At 35.8% G+C, this 20,046-nt stretch overlaps 3 protein-coding genes across 4 annotated transcripts in view; all 3 read left to right on the plus strand.

Moving 5' to 3' along the window:
* LOC123522883 (uncharacterized) overlaps positions 1–6,171 on the plus strand; it is a 50,531-nt gene extending 44,360 nt beyond the window's left edge. For both annotated transcript variants that reach the window (XM_053532834.1, XM_053532835.1), the window contains exon 9: positions 680–6,171. In XM_053532834.1, coding sequence (XP_053388809.1) covers positions 680–3,513 — 2,834 coding nt within the window. In that variant the 3' untranslated portion in view covers positions 3,514–6,171. The remainder of the gene's footprint in view (positions 1–679) is intronic.
* Positions 6,172–12,524: 6,353 nt separating this feature from the next.
* Positions 12,525–15,743, plus strand: LOC128551889 (long-chain fatty acid transport protein 2-like). The gene is made up of 3 exons (XM_053532833.1): positions 12,525–13,152; positions 14,120–14,516; positions 15,583–15,743. The coding sequence occupies exons 2-3, from the start codon at positions 14,147–14,149 to the stop codon at positions 15,726–15,728; spliced, it is 516 nt and encodes a 171-aa protein (XP_053388808.1). The 5' UTR covers positions 12,525–13,152; positions 14,120–14,146; the 3' UTR covers positions 15,729–15,743.
* Positions 15,744–16,730: 987 nt separating this feature from the next.
* LOC128551890 (uncharacterized) lies at positions 16,731–18,880 on the plus strand. Its single transcript, XM_053532837.1, has 3 exons — positions 16,731–17,730; positions 18,143–18,248; positions 18,649–18,880. Exons 1-3 carry the CDS (start codon positions 16,731–16,733, stop codon positions 18,878–18,880), a joined length of 1,338 nt encoding a protein of 445 aa, XP_053388812.1.
* The last annotated feature ends 1,166 nt before the right edge of the window (positions 18,881–20,046 follow it).

Below are 20,046 nucleotides of genomic sequence, written 5' to 3' on the forward strand. Positions count from 1 at the left end.
CAGCTTCAGTTTCAAAATGGTTACCCGTCAAAATTCTGAAATGGCGACTTCAATATTTTCAACTGAAAGAATAAAGGTGTAACGTTACCCGAAATACATTCTTTTAATGATTTATGAAATGTATGTTGTGTCGTTTTAGTAACGTTTAGGAGAGTAAACGTATGTTTACAGAGTAAATATCGCTCTCAAGATCTGTCAACAGACCTATTTAGCGTACGCACCTTCCACGGTAAAGCACTAACGTTTTAGGGAATTAAATTAGAATGACGTCAACGTGATAAAACATTGCTAAAATTCCTCCTCATCTCACGGACATTTATGTATGCTATATCATTTGAATTCTGAAACGTCTTATATAAATTTAGCAGATCAAAGTATGTGGTAGCACTCCTCGGCGTCTCTATGAAACCAAATAATATGTCGACGTGGCGTCCAATAACTGTGTTTTTACGGAAATGTGCATAGCTTTTATCATATTAGAATATTAACATTTATAACATTTATACGTATTTGGAGACTACATTTCTCTTGAAAGACTATCGACATGTGCATAAAATATGGGACACGTGATATTACTTATCTTACATTTTGAGGACATAAAACTGTCGTACAAACCAATTATACGCTGAAATGTACGTGTGTGGTTTTTCACTGATTTAGTTGTGTTTTACCGTTACAGATTTACAGACGAAGTTGATAAAGCATTACAGAGAAGATATACTACGCATGTCTGCACTTCCACTTCAACAAGAGGGTAATCTATGTGACTTTAAAGATGTGTATATCAGACCGCGAATGACGGTTCAATCAAAAGGTAACAAAAAAACGGAGGAGGCTGATGTTCTATCAATGTCTAATATTTTTACAAAAGACGACAAAACAATCAAATCCATCTACGTCCTCGGAGAAGCAGGATCCGGTAAAAGTAGTTTCTGTAAAAGTTTGATAAACTACTGGTGTTCGGCACATTCTGATAAAGGAAAAGATATTGATGATGAGTTCAATGGTGTCAAGGAAATGAAGAAATTTAATTTTCTATTCTACCTTCCTCTCCGTCATTATACAGATAAGAGTAAAATCAAAGAAATGTTGGAGGGTAAGTACGAGCACTCTGCTCTTAAGAAGCTTCTTGAATGCGAGTCTCAAAACTGTCTCATTGTCCTTGATGGTCTTGATGAATGGACTTCTCCGGCGTCAACGTGTCCTCCTGAACGCGGCGCAGTCAAGGAATATACCGTCCTAACTACATCCCGACCCTGGAAAATTTCAACGTTAGAAATAACCGATAATGAGATACGACAAAAGATTATCCTTAAAGGGTTTGATGATAAAACATCTATAAATAGTATGATTGAAAAGACGGTTCCAATATTAAACAAAATGTTTGAGAGAGACAGAGTTTTAAGTGATTGTCAAATGGCTCTTGAAAACGAATCAATGAAAAGTCTAAAACATACAGCTATTATGCTGCAGCAGTTGATTTGCCTGTGGTTTGACGACAAACTTCATGGTGGAACCTCAAGATGTGCGATGTACACTGAAATGTTGGACCTGTTCTTTCATTGGCACATGAAAAAACACCCCGACGATCCTGATTTCACAAAAATGTTGAAGAAATCAGAAGACCTGAAAAATGTAGAACTTCCTGACTACTTGATAGGTACTGAAGTCTGTAATTCATACAGTTACATCATTCATGACGTATCACGGCTTGCTTATGAAACATTGTTCAATAACACGAAAGATACGTCTTTGTCATTTGACAGTTCTACCTTTAAACGACTGAAAATATCAAAAGAAGTAAAATCATGTTGTTTGAAACTGGGAATCTTGTCTGAAGATAAATGTATGAGTTTTTCTGCAAGTAAAAGTAGAAGATCGGCTATTGCATTTGTTCACAAGTCATTTCAAGAATATTTGGCTGCTGTATATATTGCTATCCGTTATAAAGAACATATTGCGCCGTCGGCAGATTCAGGAAACCCAGATTTGTCTGATCATTTTGCACTTCTTATCACAGATTTATTCAGTAAATGCACTAATTTAGATGAAATATTAGAACAAGCAAACGTATTTATTATGCTATGCAGTCTAGAGCCTAGAATAGCTGTATCAGTTTCAAAGTATATATACGATATTGTCACAAGGGACAAACGAGTCATAAAGTACAGACGAACAATAGGTAGTGAACATGGAACACTTATATCAAATATCCAGGGATGTCTTATAGACTGTATAGAAGAAGTGCAAGCATGTGGAACTCGTATACAGTCTAACATTTATCTAGGTGACATGGTCTTTTATCATCTCAACTCGGATAACGAGCATTTATGTCAAAGTTTTGAAAGGCAATCTATTTCTCCGGACAGTGTCATTTCGTTTAGTATTTCACCAAATGAAGAGGACAAATATCTAAAGAGAATATTGAAATATTTGCCGAAATGCCAGCGACTTGAAGCAATTGACATTGATGATATATATAAAATTGATGATGAAGATATCGGGTATGTCTGTGATGTAATTGAAGATAATAGTTTAACAATGAAAGCACTGTCTGTAGTTGGTTCGGAACAAATATGTAGGACTAATAAACAAATATGTAGAACAATAGTCAGTCGTCTGCCTGATATGAGTCATCTTGTCGCTTTAAAGATATATTGTGTCACTATGCCACATGATGACGTTATCTCACTGTGTACTTTTCTGTCAGGTAGCAGTCATCTTGAGCAGATATCAATTCTCGATACAGAATGTGAGCGCTGTACAGACAGTGAGTGCAGTACAGACAGTGAGTGCAATACAGACAGTGAGTGCAATACAGACAGTGAGTGCAGTACAGACAGTGAGTGCAGTAAAGTGTTCCGCGAGTGCATTAATCAGCATGAACTAGATTTATCCAAACATCGACACTTACAGTACCTGGAGTACGGTGACACTTTCACTGTGACTCGCGTTAACACTTTAAACCTAGAAATAGGCCTATTTAAACATTCATCGAAGAACACAACTATTATGAAAGTATTAGATGATCTTAGTAAAGCTTTCAAATTAACAGAACTTTCTTTGGAGTACGAAATTGATGGTTCAAACAAAAATCCTTCATATCATACTTTGACCGACAAATTGATCACATTGTTACCATTGTTGTACCAGCTCTGTAGACTTACTTTAGGAGATTTTACACTGACTGACAATATAATGAAATTTCCCTCTGAGATGAAGAGTATGAAGAGTATTACTCTTACATTAGTCAGAATGAGCTTGACAACATGGCGGCAGTTTGTTGATAGTCTTCCTCTGATACCGCTACCTGTGGAGGTGGAAGCATCGGGCATGTGTATAACACGAGATGGAGAGGAATGCAACCCTATTATAGAAGTGGGAGGTGGAGGAGAAGAAGCATCTGCACGGCAGTATGTTAGAGACAATGAGGCGTTGTTTAATGTGACATATGAAAGTGAAAGCTTATGTTTATTTTGTTTTCAGCAAAGAAGTAAATATTCATCAGTATAAAAAGTAACTGTTATTACATTGCTGTCTTTCGTATAATGTACTGATGACTGAAATCAGCAAAGTGTATCAAAGTTGTAGACATACTAGTACATGTAACCAGTTTCTAGTAAAATATTTGACTACGAGGTAGTGAAGATTCATTTTTATGCTCCCCTTCGAAGAAGGAGGGGTATATTGTTTTGCAGATGTCTGTCGATCGGTCGGTCGGTCGGAATGTAGACCAATCCGTTTCCGGATGATAACTCAAGAACGCATGGGCCTAGGATCATGAAAGTTGAAAGGGAGGTTGGTCATCACCAGCAGATGACTTCTATTCATTTTGAAGTCTGTATGTCAAAGGTCAAGGTCACAGTGACCCTGAATAGTAATACGGTTTCCAGATGATAACTCAGTAACACTTAGGCTTAGGATCATGAAAGTTGATAGGGAGGTTGGTCATCACCAGCAGATGACCCCTATTGATTTTGAGGTCAATATGTTAAAAGTTAAAGGTGAAGGTCACAGTGACCCTGAAAAGTTAAACGGTTTCCGGATGATAACTCAAGAAAGCTTAGGCCTAGGCTCATGAAAGTTTATAGGGAGGTTGGTCATGACCAGCAGATGACCCTATTGATTATGAGGTCAGTATGTCAAAGGTCTAGGACACAGTGACCAGGAACAGGAAAATGGTTTCCCGGAAATAACTCAAGAACGCTTGGCCTAGTGTCAGGAAAATTGATAATGAGGTTGGACATGACCAGCAGATGACCCTTATTGATTTTGAGGTAATAAGGTCAAAGGTCAAGGTCACATTGGCCAGGAACAGTTAAACGGTTTCTGATCTTTTTATCCAAAACCACAGGTCCTAGGGCTTTGATATTTAGTATGTAGCAAAATCTAATGATCCTCTACCAAGATTGTTCAGATTATTTCCCTGGGGTCAAATATGGCCCCATCCCAGAGGTCACATGGTTTATATTGAATTATATAGGAAAAAACTTTGAAAAACCTCTTGTCCAAAACCACAGGGTCTAGGGCTTTGATATTTTGTATATGACATCATCTAGTGGTCCTCTACTAAGATTGTTCAAATTTTTCCTCTAGGGTCAAATATGGCCCAATCCTGGGGGTCACATGGTTTGTATAGACTTATATAGGGAAAAACTTTGAAAATCTTCTAGACCAAACCACAAAGACTAGGGCTTTGATATTTGTAATGTAGCATCATCTAGTGGTTCTCTACCAAGTTTGTTCAAATTATCCCTCTAGCGTCAAATATGGCTCTGTCCCGGGGGTCACATGTTTCATAAAGACTTGTATAGGCAAAAAACTTCATATTCTTCATGTCCATAACCTGCATCATTCAAATTTGGACTGCATGTGTAGTTTCGAGTGGCAAAATGAAGCTTGACATGAGTTGACCTTGATCTTAACCTAGTGACCTACTTTCACATTTCTCAAGCTACGGCCTATAAATTTGAACCCATGCTTAGTTTTGTGTACCGAAATGAACTTTGATCTTGAGATTGACCTAGTGACCTACTTTCACATTTCTGAAGGTACAGGCATCAAATTTGGACCACGCGAACAGTTTTTATGTTTCGAAATAAAATTTGACCTTGATTTTGACCTGGTGACCTACTTTCACATTTCTAAAGCTACAGCCTTCAAATTGGAACCACATGCATAGTTTTGTGTACTGAAATGAAATTTGATCTTGAGATTGACCTAGTAACCTACTTTCACATTTCTGAAGGTACAGGCTTCAAATTTGGACCATATACATAGTTTTGTGTACCGAAATAAAAGTTGACCTTGATTTTGACCTGGTGACCTACTTTCACATTTCTCAAGCTACAGCCTCCAAATTTGAACCCCATGCATAGTTTTGTGTACCAAAATGAACTTTGATCTTGAGATTGACCTAGCGACCTACTTTCACATTTCTCAAGCTACAACCTCCAAATTTGAAGCACATGCATAGTTCTGTCTACCGGAATGAACTTTGACCTTGGAATTGATCTAGTGGCCAACTTTCACATTTCTCAAGCCACAGCTTTCAAATTTGGACCACATGCACAATGTTTTGTACCAAAATGAAATTTGACCTTGATTTTGACATTGAGCTAGTCTTGAAATTTGAAACATTCAAAAAAATGGCTCAGTAGTGGGCGCCAAGATCACTCTGTGATCTCTTGTTAGGTAATAGGTTAAAGGTCAAGGTCAGATTGAACCAGAACGGTTGAACTTTTGTTTACAGTGAGCATATAAGTTCTGTTCCTTGTGCAATTACTGAATGCATCAAGGGGGGGGGGGGGGGGGGGGCATTTCGTGTTCGACGAGCTCTTGTTGATGTTATGCTTTACTACTTAATTTTTTGTTTTTCATGCCGGATTATTGAAGTATAATAGTGAAATAAATCTTTCACAGTAAAATTATCAAATCTATTTATACTTATACTAAACATGATACGTTGTTTAATGAAGCATATGAATATGAAGAATATTCAATTGTTTTTTGTAGTTTTGTTTTTCAATAAGAAAGTGATATATAAATTTATGAGCCGAAATAAGCTATTAGTGTTGTTAAAATGGTGACTTTCTTTCATTGTACTTATAGCTGGAAAAAGGTTAACGTCAAAAATTGTAGAATACAGGTAAAATAAAACCTTTATTCACATTTGGTCTTTATTCACATGCTTTATTCACAGATGGTTTTTGTTCACAGATGGTTTTTATTTACAGCTGGTCTTTGTTCACATGTGGTTTATTTAAAGGTGGTTTTATTCACACGTGATCTTAATTCACAGGTGGTCATTATTCACATGTGGTCTTTATTCACACGTTATCTTAATTCACAGGTGGTCATTATTCACAGGTGGTCTTTATTCACACATGACTTTTTCTTCACAGGTGTTCTTAATTCACAGATGATCTCTATTCACAGGCTTTGTTCATAGGTATTTCTTCAACGGTGGCCCTTATTCACAGGAAGTCTTTGCTCACAACTTATCTTAGTTCAAAGGTGAAAATACTCTGTAAATGTTGAATTTGGAAAAATAAGCGATATCTTTAATACCGGTTCACATATTGTCTTTTACACAAGTTTGACTGTAGTCAATGTTTTATAGTAAAAGAATAAAAGTGAGCATTTGCTTTGCCTTTGTTTAAAAATTACTGAATATAATTGATTGACAAATGCTTACTAACATTTACTTAATATTTTACTTAATAAGGCAAGACTTAAGCATAGGACGGTAACAGTCCATCTTCTATAACAAATACAGTTAAACCTGCATCCAGCCAAGTGTGCTTCTTAATGCAGGTGGTCGATGTTTAGGTCTAATTTAATTTAGCTAGCACAGCCATTTTTGGGAAGTTAGCAAGCTGGCTGCTTTTAATGCAAATGGCTCCTTAAATACAGTTGGTCACTGAGACAGGTTCAATCGTACAGGCAATATGTGAAAGTAATGAAACTATAGAAAATAGGATTTCCTGAAAACTGTTTTTATTTTATGTTTTGTACTTGTATCTGTTATGAGTGCATATGTATTTTGAGCAGCTGATACATCGCTTTTTGCTACTGTTGATAGGTAAAACATTTGTTAAGGATTTTTAGCCAGTCATCAGTTCGAACATACGCCTTATCCGGTATTCAAATCACGGCGAACATACGCCTCATCCGGTATTCAAATCACGGCGAACATACGCCTCATCCGGCATAAAAAATCACGACGAACATACGCCTCATCTAGTATTCAAATCACGGCGAGCATACGCCTCATCCTTTATTCAAATCACGGCGAACATACACAAGCAACCAACCAATATGGATGCTTACGACTGGAGGCTGCTGCTTAAGAGCGCTAAGTCAGGTTAAAGTGCACTAGAAAGTTATTTGTTAAAGACTTAAAGTAGTGAATCTATTGACATAAGGTATTTTCTCAAAACTGTATATCTTTTTTTTTATGTTTTATGCTACACTAATATCTGGCATGATTGTTTTTGCTCCCGTTGACATCTTAAACATCTTCAGTTGATAAAGAATATTTAGTCATTCGTCAAGGCGAACATGACCTCAACCGTTTTTCAAATCACGATGAACATAGCCTCATCCGACATTAAAATCATGGCGAACATCTGATTCATCACTTGGCAATTTTTTTGCATGTATGTTTTATCAAGAAATTACTGAATAAGTATATCTCACTAGCAAATGAAAGTCTAAAGAAATTTTACATTTTACATGCTCTCCTTTAAAAGTATTAGTCTCGGTGACGGAAACGTCAAACGAACAAATATGTAATAATAAAAATTCAAATTGAAATGTATTTACATATATCCACTATAATGTACAAGTATTTTAGGAACATATATTTCCAATATTTTGTGATTCCGTATTATACAATATGAATGTTATACGATATGTATTGTCCAATTTATTTGACCTGTCAAAAAATGGACCCGGCGTTCATTAAATTCTGTTCGAGCCTATATAAGATTAACATGAAAGCCGGGAACATGTTTTGACAGGTCAGTTAAATAGTACAATATCCTTGTATTCATGCAAATTTTGAATTCTTTAGACATATGAGCTGCGCCATGAGAAAACCAACATAGTGCGTTTGCGACCAGTATCGATCCTGACCAGACTGCGCGGATGCCATGTTGTTCGCTTTCAAAGCGTATTGCAATTAGAGAAACCGTTAGCGAACAGTATGGATCCTGACCTAGCCTGGTCTGGATAAACGCCGGTCGCAAACGCACTATGTTGGTTTTCTCATGGCGCGGCTATATATGTTTTATCCTTCTCAGTTCATGTTTTATGTCAAAATATTGACCAGAACATGATACAGGTGGTATTATTTTGTATTTTTACAGAATACATTGTTTTGTACATTTATAGAGTATATTATTTTGTACACATGTATTGAATGTATGAAATGAGGGCAGATTAATTTTAAAATGAAAACGTGTATAATAATAAAGTTGGACGTCATGCACGAGATCAATCCAAAGATACATGTATATTCATTTACAAAAAAGGTATAGATCTATACAAATTTCTTTAACTCTGTCTGAATAGGGTCTACAGTATCGTATACTCTGTTTTTATAGCATCTCGTTTATTTTACAAAGTGATGTTAAAGTAAATACACGTTTGATTTGAAAATGTGTACACCAATGGAATTGTAATTATTTAATCAAGATACAAAAAATCATTTTCTGTTCAGAATTGTAAGCTAGCGTGTTTTCAAAGAAAAATCAATATACATTTATCTTCACTCAGAATATATAATTCAAGTATATTGTATAAAATTGTGACGTAAAATTATTATATTATTCTATCTTGCGTTTCTCTAGTTTTAAGGACAAAACTGAATTATTTGTTATTACACTGTTAATGATTCAATGTGTTGTGATTCAGAAAATCATATGGAAATAATTGAAACCTTTAAATAAAGCTACAGAGAACAGAAATAATTCTGGTTTGTTTCATGTTTTTCAAGTTTTTGTGATATTTTCATTTAAAATGGTGCTTGCCTTACCAGCGTTCTTTGATTGGTAATAAATAAAGGCAAAGAAATGCGTTCTAACCCGTTATAAATGGGCCAATTCATATGATTATTATAAATGTCTATTGTTAAATCGGCATTGAGAACAAACTTCTCTACCGAACTAATGGCATTTTAGTTCAGCAGACCCACACGAATAATTTAACATGATGCATGTTCTGTTATCTAGGCTATGGTCATATTTACAATTGTTGCTAGAAGTCAATACAATAGATGCCATACCACATTCACTGTCTAGTGCACGCAGCTGCATGAGTACTTTGACCTGATGCATCTTTATATATATGCATGTGCTAAAAGTAAATATAATAAGAGTTACCTAAAATACAGATCATAGCCCTATGCGTAGCTTGGCCCACTGTTATGTAATGACAGGTTATAAGTCCACGTGCTTGTGTGCTTCATGCTTGTGTGAGCTTAACTATGATATGCACAACACAGCCAGGTACTTTGGCCCAAAGGACAGTAATGCCTATAAGTCCGCAAAATGCACGTGTCAGGGTGGTGGTGGGTATAGACAGCATTGGCAGAAGCGTAGGTTGTCTCACTGATTAGTACTGCACGTGCTCATGTGCTTAGGATATTGTGAATTTTACTATGATAGAGATAACTCAGATGCGAAGCAAGGCTCAGAAAGTGCTGACCCAGTACTAGTCCTCGTTAAATATCTTGCCTTGTAGTAAAGTGCCCGCATTAATACACGTGTTCAAATTCAGACTAGCAAGCAGATGCCCACACAATCCTGAAACACATGAGCACGAGCATTAACGCGGTCTGGTACTCTGTCAGTACTGTTCAGTGAGCTAAGCTGCGCACCTAGCAATGTTTTCTATCTTTATCAAATCCACACTAGTCTTAAATACAAAAACATGTGCATCAACGTGTTTTGTATTTAGTTTAGTTCGTCTAAACACAAAACACGCGTAGGGACCTCCGTGACCGAACGCTTAAGGTCGCTGATTTTGAGTCACTTCTCCCTAACCGCCGTGAATTTTAAACCTTACTTGGGTTGTAGAATGTTTTTATGTGAGGAAGCCATCTACCTGGGTTGTGGAAGGCCAGTGGTTCCGTCCAGATGCCCACCATTGCCTTGAATAATGATTTGAGCCTAGGAGGGGCACTTGGGGTTTTCCGTCACCATTAAAAGCTGGAAAATCGCCATTTGACCGATAAATGTGTCGGTGTGAGGTTTAAACCGACAAAAAACAACTGAAAAACACATGTATAAACACTGACAAGTACTTGGTCATTACTGTACAGTAAGCAAACTAAGCCCCAGTCTGTGATATTAACATCGCAGTAAACCAAATAATAGCCTGATGTACATGAGCATGTGCATTAACGTGGCCTTGGCAAGTTTCTGCATCAGCCTAATGCACAAATACACTTCAATAAAAGCGAAAACGCGAAATTGTATTCCGTCAGTAACGTTTATGGACCCTGAGCCGTCACTTTCTTACATAGTTTTACTGTTACACAATGTAACACCAGAACCTGTCCAGTTTTAAAGAGTCTTTCCTTATCCCAATCTGTAAACAACATCCTTTGACTGCATGTTGTGTTTCACCATTTTCATGAAGAAAACATGATGAAAATAACCTTTAAAAGTGGTTCCTGTGTAACTGACGACTTAAAGACCCACCACGACCTAGTGACCTACTTTTTTCACCCACAAAAACTTCATGAAAATCATTCTTATAATACAGGTAATATACAGCTATACTACAAGTTTTCAGGTGGACAATTTAGGCCCTTCCAGAATAAATGTGTTTTAACAACTTTATCTGCAAACTTATTCAGTAAATCTCTTTTCAGCATAGTTTTATGAATATAGATGAATAACTGTCTTACACTGTAGAAACAAAATGTGATTGAAATTTAACTAAATACATTGATTTATGTACATATTACTACATTAATTCAATAAAATGTCAAGACATTAAACACATTGTCTCGGCCTAATATATGTCACTGTCAATTTAAAACTAAATTCTTGTATATCTCATATTTTCATGCAAATCATGTATAATTACCACCATGGAAATACAAAAGAATACAGTATTTTATGGTGCCTCTTTAAGGATCTAATGAACCTTAATTCGTCTACAGCAATGTCTTACACTGTAGAAAGAAAATGTGATTGAAATTTAACTAAATATATTGATTTATGTACATATTACTACATTAATTCAATAAAATGTCAAGACATTAAACACATTGTCTCGGCCTAATATATGTCACTGTCGACAGTATGTCTTTAGGTCGTCCTTTAAAAATATAAAAAAAGAAACTGACGATTCCAAACAAAAAAAAACCCATCATAAATGATGGAATACTAGTAATGTATTCGTATATGTCATTATCGACAGTATGTCTTTAGGTCGTCCTTTAAAAATATAAAAAAAGAAACTGACGATTCCAAACAAAAAAAACACTCATAAATGATGGAATACTAGTAATGTTTTCGTATTTTACAGAACATTTGCAGAATGCCTTGTAATTGATTGGTGCTTGTGCTTGTGTAATTGATTGGTGCACCTCATTGGCTAAAACCTTGTAATTGATTGGTGCTTGTGCACCTCATTGGCTAAAACTAAATTAAATCATTATTACATGAACAATCATTAATTTTCATTTGTTTTAATTTTTGGTTATAGGCGAATTTATACTTTCTCGTTTTTCCACTGGCACCAGACCAGAAAAAAGAAAACTAAAACACTGTAAATGTTATACCCTACCCATAGGTATACAATAAGAACCATGGTCATGTACGGGGAATGTATTAGCCCATTCAATTGCGCATTTCTCACCTAAAACGCACATTTCGGTAATTGGATTCCATGCATATTAAACGTGCAATAGTTATATTTATAAAGCGATGATTTTGAAAAGATTATCTCAATAGTGGAAAGTGGCCTGGAAATATATTTGCGATAATTTACATTAGTATCTAGATATTTTTGCGTTATTAGTAAAGTTTGAGCATTCCTAAATTGTATGGTCACGTTTTATAAAACCATACATAAACAAAAATTGTCACATTTTTACAGAAAATCTATTTCCGACAAAAAACAACAAAGTTGTGTCCACGTAATGCTAAACGCCGGATGATTCAAAATACCTGTAACTCGATTTTACCTACCGGCTTCTTTGTTTCGATAAGGTCTATAAACACCTTATAGACCACTTAATTAAGAGGTTTATCACCAGACCTATCCTACTTCTACTGTTTACACGAATTTTTTACGACGAAAAATTTCATGTGTCTGTAGTGGGATTCGAACCCGGGTGCTAGTCCAATGCTCTGACCACTGAGCCAAATAGTCGAAAAACTTTTACATTTCTCAGAGATTAAATCTAAACTTACAGGCTGTGCGTAAGCGACCGTAACAATGCAGTAGAACCATGAGAAAGCCGTGCATGTCATTTATTGTGTGCGCGTGATTGACTATGTAACACTCCGGGAGAACTACGATCCAACGTAAGTCAAGTCTCAACATATCACCGACAGACGAAACGGTATTATCACTGCACTGTTCGCTATTTAGTCAATAAATCTGAGTGAACACCCCCTGGAATGATAAATAAATGGTATTGCCCAAATTGAATGATGGACCAGTCCATTTTAGAAATTCAGCAGGCTAAAGATTAAAGGACTTCCATCTGCTTTCGTCAAAGTGCGTCGTTGTCATGTCTTATAACTTATCGCCCACCATCCTAAAATATGAACTTACACATTAATTCATCTTACATACAGGTGAAAGGTAATTTAATTTAAATTCATAGGACCGTCTATATTTGCTCATATATACTAACCATTTGGGACAACCTGCCAGGTGGGGTCGATATAACATGTTTATCATTTAATATGTTTGAACAAATTACATATGACAATATTGATATTTTATTTAGTGACAGATCATTGCCAAAACGACAGATGTGCTCACTAGCATCAGTAATGAAATAGTGTGTTTATATTTACCTGGACAACTGACACTTTTTCTTAAATGAATAGTACTTTTCTTCTTTTTTTTCGTCTGCTTCGTCTGAGTAATATCATTAATATATGGGGTACTGTAACTGAGGTAAGACATTTTGTTTTAATTTATTTATCTAACTTTCTTGTGTAAGTACTTTTATCACATATAAGAAATATCTCTCACATCTTCTCTTTTTTGTCCTAGGCGTAAAATCTATAAGTTTAAAAACTATTACATTTGACAGTACGGGTAATGTATGGAAGCCCTCAGACTTCTAACTTCAATACTCCAGACTCAGTCTAACATCAAACATCCTTACTCTAAACTTCTAACTTTCAGCTTCATTTACTTCTAACTGCCATTTTCATTACTTCTAACGTCTAAAGTTCTAAAAGCTCCAACAACTTCGTGACTCCTTATTTCAATAACAATACTTCCTAATATCAACGTCATTACTTCTAACTTCCAGCTGCCTTACTTTTAACTTCCTACTTCGTTATTTCTAATATCTAACTTCATAAAAAAATACTCCTAACTTCTAACTGCCAACTACATTATTTCTGACTTCTAAGTTCCCACTTCCTTACTTCTAACTTTTAACTTCCTTACTTCTAACTTCTTTATTTCTAACTTCCAACTTCCTTACTTCTTACTTCCAACTTCCTTACTTCTAACTTCCAACTTCATTACTTCTAACTTTCAACTTCCTTAATCTTAATTTTAAACTTGATTGCTTCCAAATGTCAACTCCATTACTTCCATTGTGTAAGCTGGAACAGCCGATACGTATTAGACCTTCCTGGTGTAAGGAAGTAAGAAATCGGAAGTAGGAAGTAAGGAAGTTTGAAGTTAGAATCCATGAAGCTAGAAGTAATTAAGTTAGAAGTCAGAAGTCAGAGGTATTTGACGTTAGAAGTCTTTCCAGGGCTTCCATAAAGCATTTGGTATTCGCGCGCCCGCACGCACATATATATAATTGTTTTAAGAGTAGACTACCTGGTGGCACTGCCTGTTCAATGCCATTACTACCTAGCTACATTATTACATGTATGTGAAACGTTTGTTTTGATAGATTCATTAAGTTTCTGCTGACATCCAGATGGCATCTAAACGGAACAAGATCTTGCTCGGTGCAGCTGGCACTGTAGGAGCTGGAATTATATCATGGCGAGCTTTATTCCCGTGGATAGGCCACGATCTGACCATGAGGAAGCATGGAGGAAAGGTTCGCAAAGTGGGTCAGAAAGATATTGAAGAAGGACGCTACCTTATAAACATGTTTGAAGAAGCAGTTGCAAAGTATCCCAAGAAACCATTTGTAATCTTCGAGGACAGAGTGTATAGTTATGAGTTTATGAATGACCAGGCAAACAGAGTGGCAAATATAGCAGCAAAATGGGGGCTGAAACTTGGGGAATGTGTTGCTATAATGATAGAAAATGAACCGTCTTTCATCTGGACATTTCTTGGTAAGTGTTAAACCGTTTGTACATTGCCAATTTATAATCCGTTACAATATAAATTCTAACTGAAAAAAAAACTCAGGAATAACCGATTAAATTAATTCAGTGATAATGATTGTATTTCAGGTTTACAGAAACGTTTAAAACTGTTGCATGTGACTGTATTTCAGGTTTACAGAAACTTGGTAAAGCTGTTGCACATAACTATTTTTTCAGGTTCACAGAAACTAGGTATAGCTGTTGCATGTGACTCTATTTCAGGTTTACAGAAACTTGGTATAGCTGTTGCATGTGACTGTATTTCAGGTTCACATGAACTTGGTATAGCTGTTGCACGTGACTGTATTTCGGGTTTACAGGGATTAGGTATATTTGTTACACGTGACTGTATTTCAGGTTTATAGAAACTAGGTATAGTTTTGGCACGTGACTGTATTTCAGGTTTACAAAAACTAGGTATAGCTGTTGCACCTTACTGTATTTCAGGTTTACAGAAACTTAGTAAAGCTGTTGCACGCGACATTTTTTTCAGGTTTATAGAAACTAGGTATAGCTGTTGCATGTGACTGTATTTCAGGTTCACATGAACTTGGTATAGCTGTTGCACGTGACTGCTTTTCGTGTTTACAGGGATTAGATATATTTGTTACACGTGACTGTATTTCAGGTTTATAGAAACTAGGTATAGTTTTGGCACGTGACTGTATTTCAGGTTTACAGAAACTAGGTATAGCTGTTGCACGCGACTGTCTTTTAAGTTTACAGAAACTGGGTGTAGCTGTTGCACGTGACTGTATTTCAGGTTTACAGGAACTATGTATAGTTTTGGCACGTGACTGTATTTCAGGTTTACAGAAACTAGGTATAGCTCTTGCACGTGACTGTATTTCAGATTTATAGAAACTGTGTATAGCTGTTGCACGTGACTGTATTTCAGGTTTACAGAAATTAAGTATAGCCTAGGCACGTGACTGTATTTCAAGTTTACATATACTAGATATAGCTGTGCACGTGATTGTATTTCAGGTTTTACAGAAATTACGTATAGCTTAGGTACGTGACTGTATTTCAGGTCTACAGAAACTGGGTATAGCTGTTGCATTCATTAACTACAACATTAACGGTCAGCCATTGGTACATACAATACGGGCATGTGAGGCAAAGGTTCTCATTGTTGGCTCTGGTAATATCCTGTTTCAGATTTGCAGTACATTTTAATAGCTTTTATGGAGTGGAAGTATCTATAAATCTTGAAAATATATCTCTAAATTCTTCTGAAGTGTTGTGTTACATCCATTCAAGTATGTTTTTTTTATGTTTTATACTTTACCCTTGCTTCCAAACTTTTCAAAGGAAGTCATACAATATTTTTATCAATGTTTTGTGTTCAGCCTTTTTAAAATAAAACATACTCTTACGGTTTATTTCCCAGACGATATCAAACATTTAAAAAATCGTTTTCCCAGTTTGTTATTAAATAGTGTGCATAGGACGTACGGGCAATCACAGGCAATCGGCGTGTGACTTTGACCCCTTATGAATGATGGACCCCCCACCCTGTTCTCTACAACCCAGATCCCCAACATAATAACAAAAAAACACATTTCCAAAAAAAAAAAAAAAAATGCTATATATAAAAAAATTAAAAGTATGATACTTCACTGCCAAACATTAAGCAAAAAATGGTATGGCCTCAGTAACGATCTCACTGCGTACACAATTTTCGGCCGATTTTTGAAAATCTGGTCTTAATCAACGCATAAAGCATAAATCTTAACGGTAAACATGCACTTTGGTCTCAAGGCTGCATCATTTTGATGCAGCGAGACGCTATTCTTTGACAAATATCATCTCGTACACGATGTGACCTAACCCATATATTTCTCGGGTCAATAGACAAGTCAATGGCAGCCACCTATTCCCTTCGTTATTTCCAAGCACAATCGTGGCCAGCCTTTAGAAACATAAATAATTAGTCGCTTACCTATAATTACTTCGTCCCGTTTCCGTCAATAACGATGCATCGAGTCAATTGCCCAACGCGGTATTCTCTCAAAACATCAGCTGCCATGTTTATACGGTGACCCGGAACTGGTTTACTGCGCAACCTTTTTGCGATTGGTCGATTCTGGAGGTGTGTTCTCCACGTGAGCTGGTACCCTACTTCTCCGTTATCTACCGTACGTAAGCCTGTAATCAACTTCCCGCAAAAGTGTCAACATGGCTTCGTTCAACATGATCTCGTTAAACGCACAACAAAAAAGAGCGTTAGAATTCGTTTCTGGGGGTCACAATCTAGTACTGTTGGGTCCGGCAGGCACCGGTAAATCCTTCTTGGTGAATAGAGTTGTAGAAATATGTTCTACCATGGGGAAACAATGTGCAGTTACTGCCACAACAGGGATTGCATGTTCTGTGTATCCTGCCCAACTCAAGCCAATGACCATACATCGTTGGTCAGGGATAGGTGATGGTCGTTATGACTCATCTGAAATGAAAAGAATTGTGAAAAATAACGTCCGTTATAAAGGCGTGATGGACAGAATTTTCAACACAGACGTTCTGATCATTGATGAATGCTCAATGTTTAGTAAAAGACTACTTGAAACTTTGCATGAAGTATGTTCTTTAAAAAATCCACAACTTTATTTTGGTGGGATCCAAGTAATACTTGTTGGTGACTTCGTGCAACTTCCACCTGTGCCTTGTGCTAGATACAACGAGGATGGTTCATATTGCTTTGAAAGTGATATTTACAGAGCAGCTTTCCCTCACCATATTATTCTTAAAGATGTTATTAGACAGAAAGACAAATTAATGGTTGAGGCTATCCGTGAAATATCTTTAGGTGAAGTTTCAAACGACACTATCTCTTTAATCAAGCAATTAACACGCCCGTTAAATGGAGAAAGCATAAAACTTTTTGCAACTAATGACTTGGTTGATGATTATAATCGAGATCAAATACTGGATTTTCCTGGACATCTTGTTGAATTTAAATCAAGTGACACAGGAGATAAAAAGTACCTCAATGACATGCTGGCTGCAAAAAAATTGTGGTTAAAAATTGGAATTCCAGTTGTGTTAATTAAGAATTTATCCGATGTGTTAGTGAATGGACTTATGGGAGAAGTTTATGATATCTGTGATGACGGGAAGATTCTGGTGGAGTTCCCAAAAATGAATGAGAAAATTTATGTTGACAGGGTCAAATTTGAAGGTAATAAATTGTTTTTCAGCAATTTGAATTTGAAAGTAAATAGCTAAAAACCCATCTGTAACACTGAAAAATATGTATGTAGAAAGAAAATGGTAAAAACTCATTTTGAAGGAAGTAAAGACATGGCATATATAATTTTATTATATATAGTCTAAAAATTATCGAACAAGTAATCACAAATCTATTTATTCTCAGCTACAATGCATTCATACTTTAAATGATGCTAAATATACTTTAAGAATATCTGTCAATAATTCAAGAAGTGAGCTATATATTTTTGCTTGCAATAAAACAAAGTACATGTAAGTTAAGATGGTGCACCAAATTAGCTGTGTCTTAAATCATTCTTGTATTTAACAATCCTCAAACATCAAGATTTTATAATGAAATTGTTTCTTCATTTTTTTTCTAGTTTTTGATCCCCGGAAGAACAAAGTTGTTGCTACCCGAGAGCAGTTGCCCCTAAAGCCAGCATATGCTTTGACAATACATAAAAGTCAAGGAATGACGCTTGAAAGGTAAGTTAACTTTCAGGTTTTTTCTGATGTACAAGTATTATTTTTCAGATTCTCATTTGATAACTTGATAGATGTTTAGCTTTCATAACATAAGCACATCTAGTAAATAAGTGTTCTCTTTGAAATTTACTTGAACAATTTTGTGTAATGGGAGGAGAAAATCACAGAAAAATCATCAAGCCCGATACAGGATTCGAACCCCTGACCTAGAGAGAGACAGTCCAACACCTTGACCAAGTCGCTAAAGAGCTAGCCCAACAGTGAGACTTTTTGAAGTGTCTTATACATTTTTTACACTATAAACACACTGTAACGTATGTTTCCAAGAGGTAATTGTCATTATAACAGATTTACAAAAGTTATATTATTGCATGCTGAAAATATTATGTGTCATTTACAGAGTGGAAGTCGACTGCAGGGATATTTTCAAACCGGGACAGCTTGGTGTAGCCATTGGTAGAGCTCGTTCCTTAGATGGACTTAGAGTTATAAATTTCAACAAGAATGCCTGTATCAAACAGCCAGAGAAAATCCAGAGATTTCTCACTTTAGAAGATTCTATTGAGACAAAGGATGATAGAAGCTGTTGTAACAATTATGCCAGGTTAGATATGTCTAGTTTAAATATATAATATATATACTTTTAAGATGTTTACACACTTGATAGAGAGATACAGTATAACCTCTCTTTGAGCAAACACCTCTTTACAAAGACATAATTATGTCAACATTTGGTTGATTATCCTCTCAAGGGCAATAGATCACATATTGAATTAGTGTCATAATTAGATTTGCACTTTACCTTTTATTAAAGAACACTGAAATAAGCAAAATTGTTTTGGTCAACCTTATGTACAGCTCGGAAAAAATGTTCATTTTATCTTCAAGTTTATTACTACGGTACATTTTGTACTAGTTGTTATATCTTGACATGCATTTACCTTAATAGTTACTAATTTAAGTCTCAGATCAGATAACCAAGTGAAAGAAGTAATGAATGACAAAATCATTTATGAGATGTATAGTTATTGCTTAGGTGTTTAAAATTACTTTACCTGTCATTTTCTTCTTTTGTTGGGGTAATTCTTGACAGAAAAGTTGTATGGCATAGCAGCGTCACGTCCTTTACCAGCATTTGCCTTTCTTGATACAAGGTTTTGCCCCAAGATGACACTATTTAGGGTTCTTTTATACTGTAATGCATTTGGATTGGTGTTTGCACCATTGTAGGTGGACCTTTGCTGATTAAACGTATTCTCTACTACATCTGAGTTTATTAAAGCTGGCGTCACAAATATTTCTTTTGTGGACTCAATCACCATTTTATTTAGTTCAATAAATCCAGTAATACATGACTGTATGTCTTCATGACACTGATATGACATTAGACTGGATGCTTTTTCTTTTTGTGAAAGATTACTACTGGCATTAATGTCATCTTGCCAGGTCTTGAACCAAGTACCTATTTCTGATAATTCCTGAATCCTTGAGTCTTCAATGTGTGAAATAGGCCTCATGTCCTTAAATATGTCTATTAGTTTTGAAGTTTGTTTCAAAAACTCAATGACTCCATTCAGAATTTCACCGTTTGATCCCAGGGATAACTGATAATTTATCATGGTGTTTAACATTTCTGAATTTAGAATATCTTCTGCTAAGTGGTTGCGCATTTTTGAATGACACGTTAAATAAATATGTTCTTTTGTAAGTTTCCTGTGAAGTTGTAGGCAGTTGTTTTTGTCCCAGTTGAAGCAATCAACAAACATTTTCCACTGAATAGTATATGAAGATGGTAGAG

The sequence above is a fragment of the Mercenaria mercenaria genome, unplaced genomic scaffold (genome assembly GCF_021730395.1).
Source record: "Mercenaria mercenaria strain notata unplaced genomic scaffold, MADL_Memer_1 contig_1808, whole genome shotgun sequence".
Classification (NCBI taxonomy): Eukaryota; Metazoa; Mollusca; class Bivalvia; order Venerida; family Veneridae; genus Mercenaria; species Mercenaria mercenaria.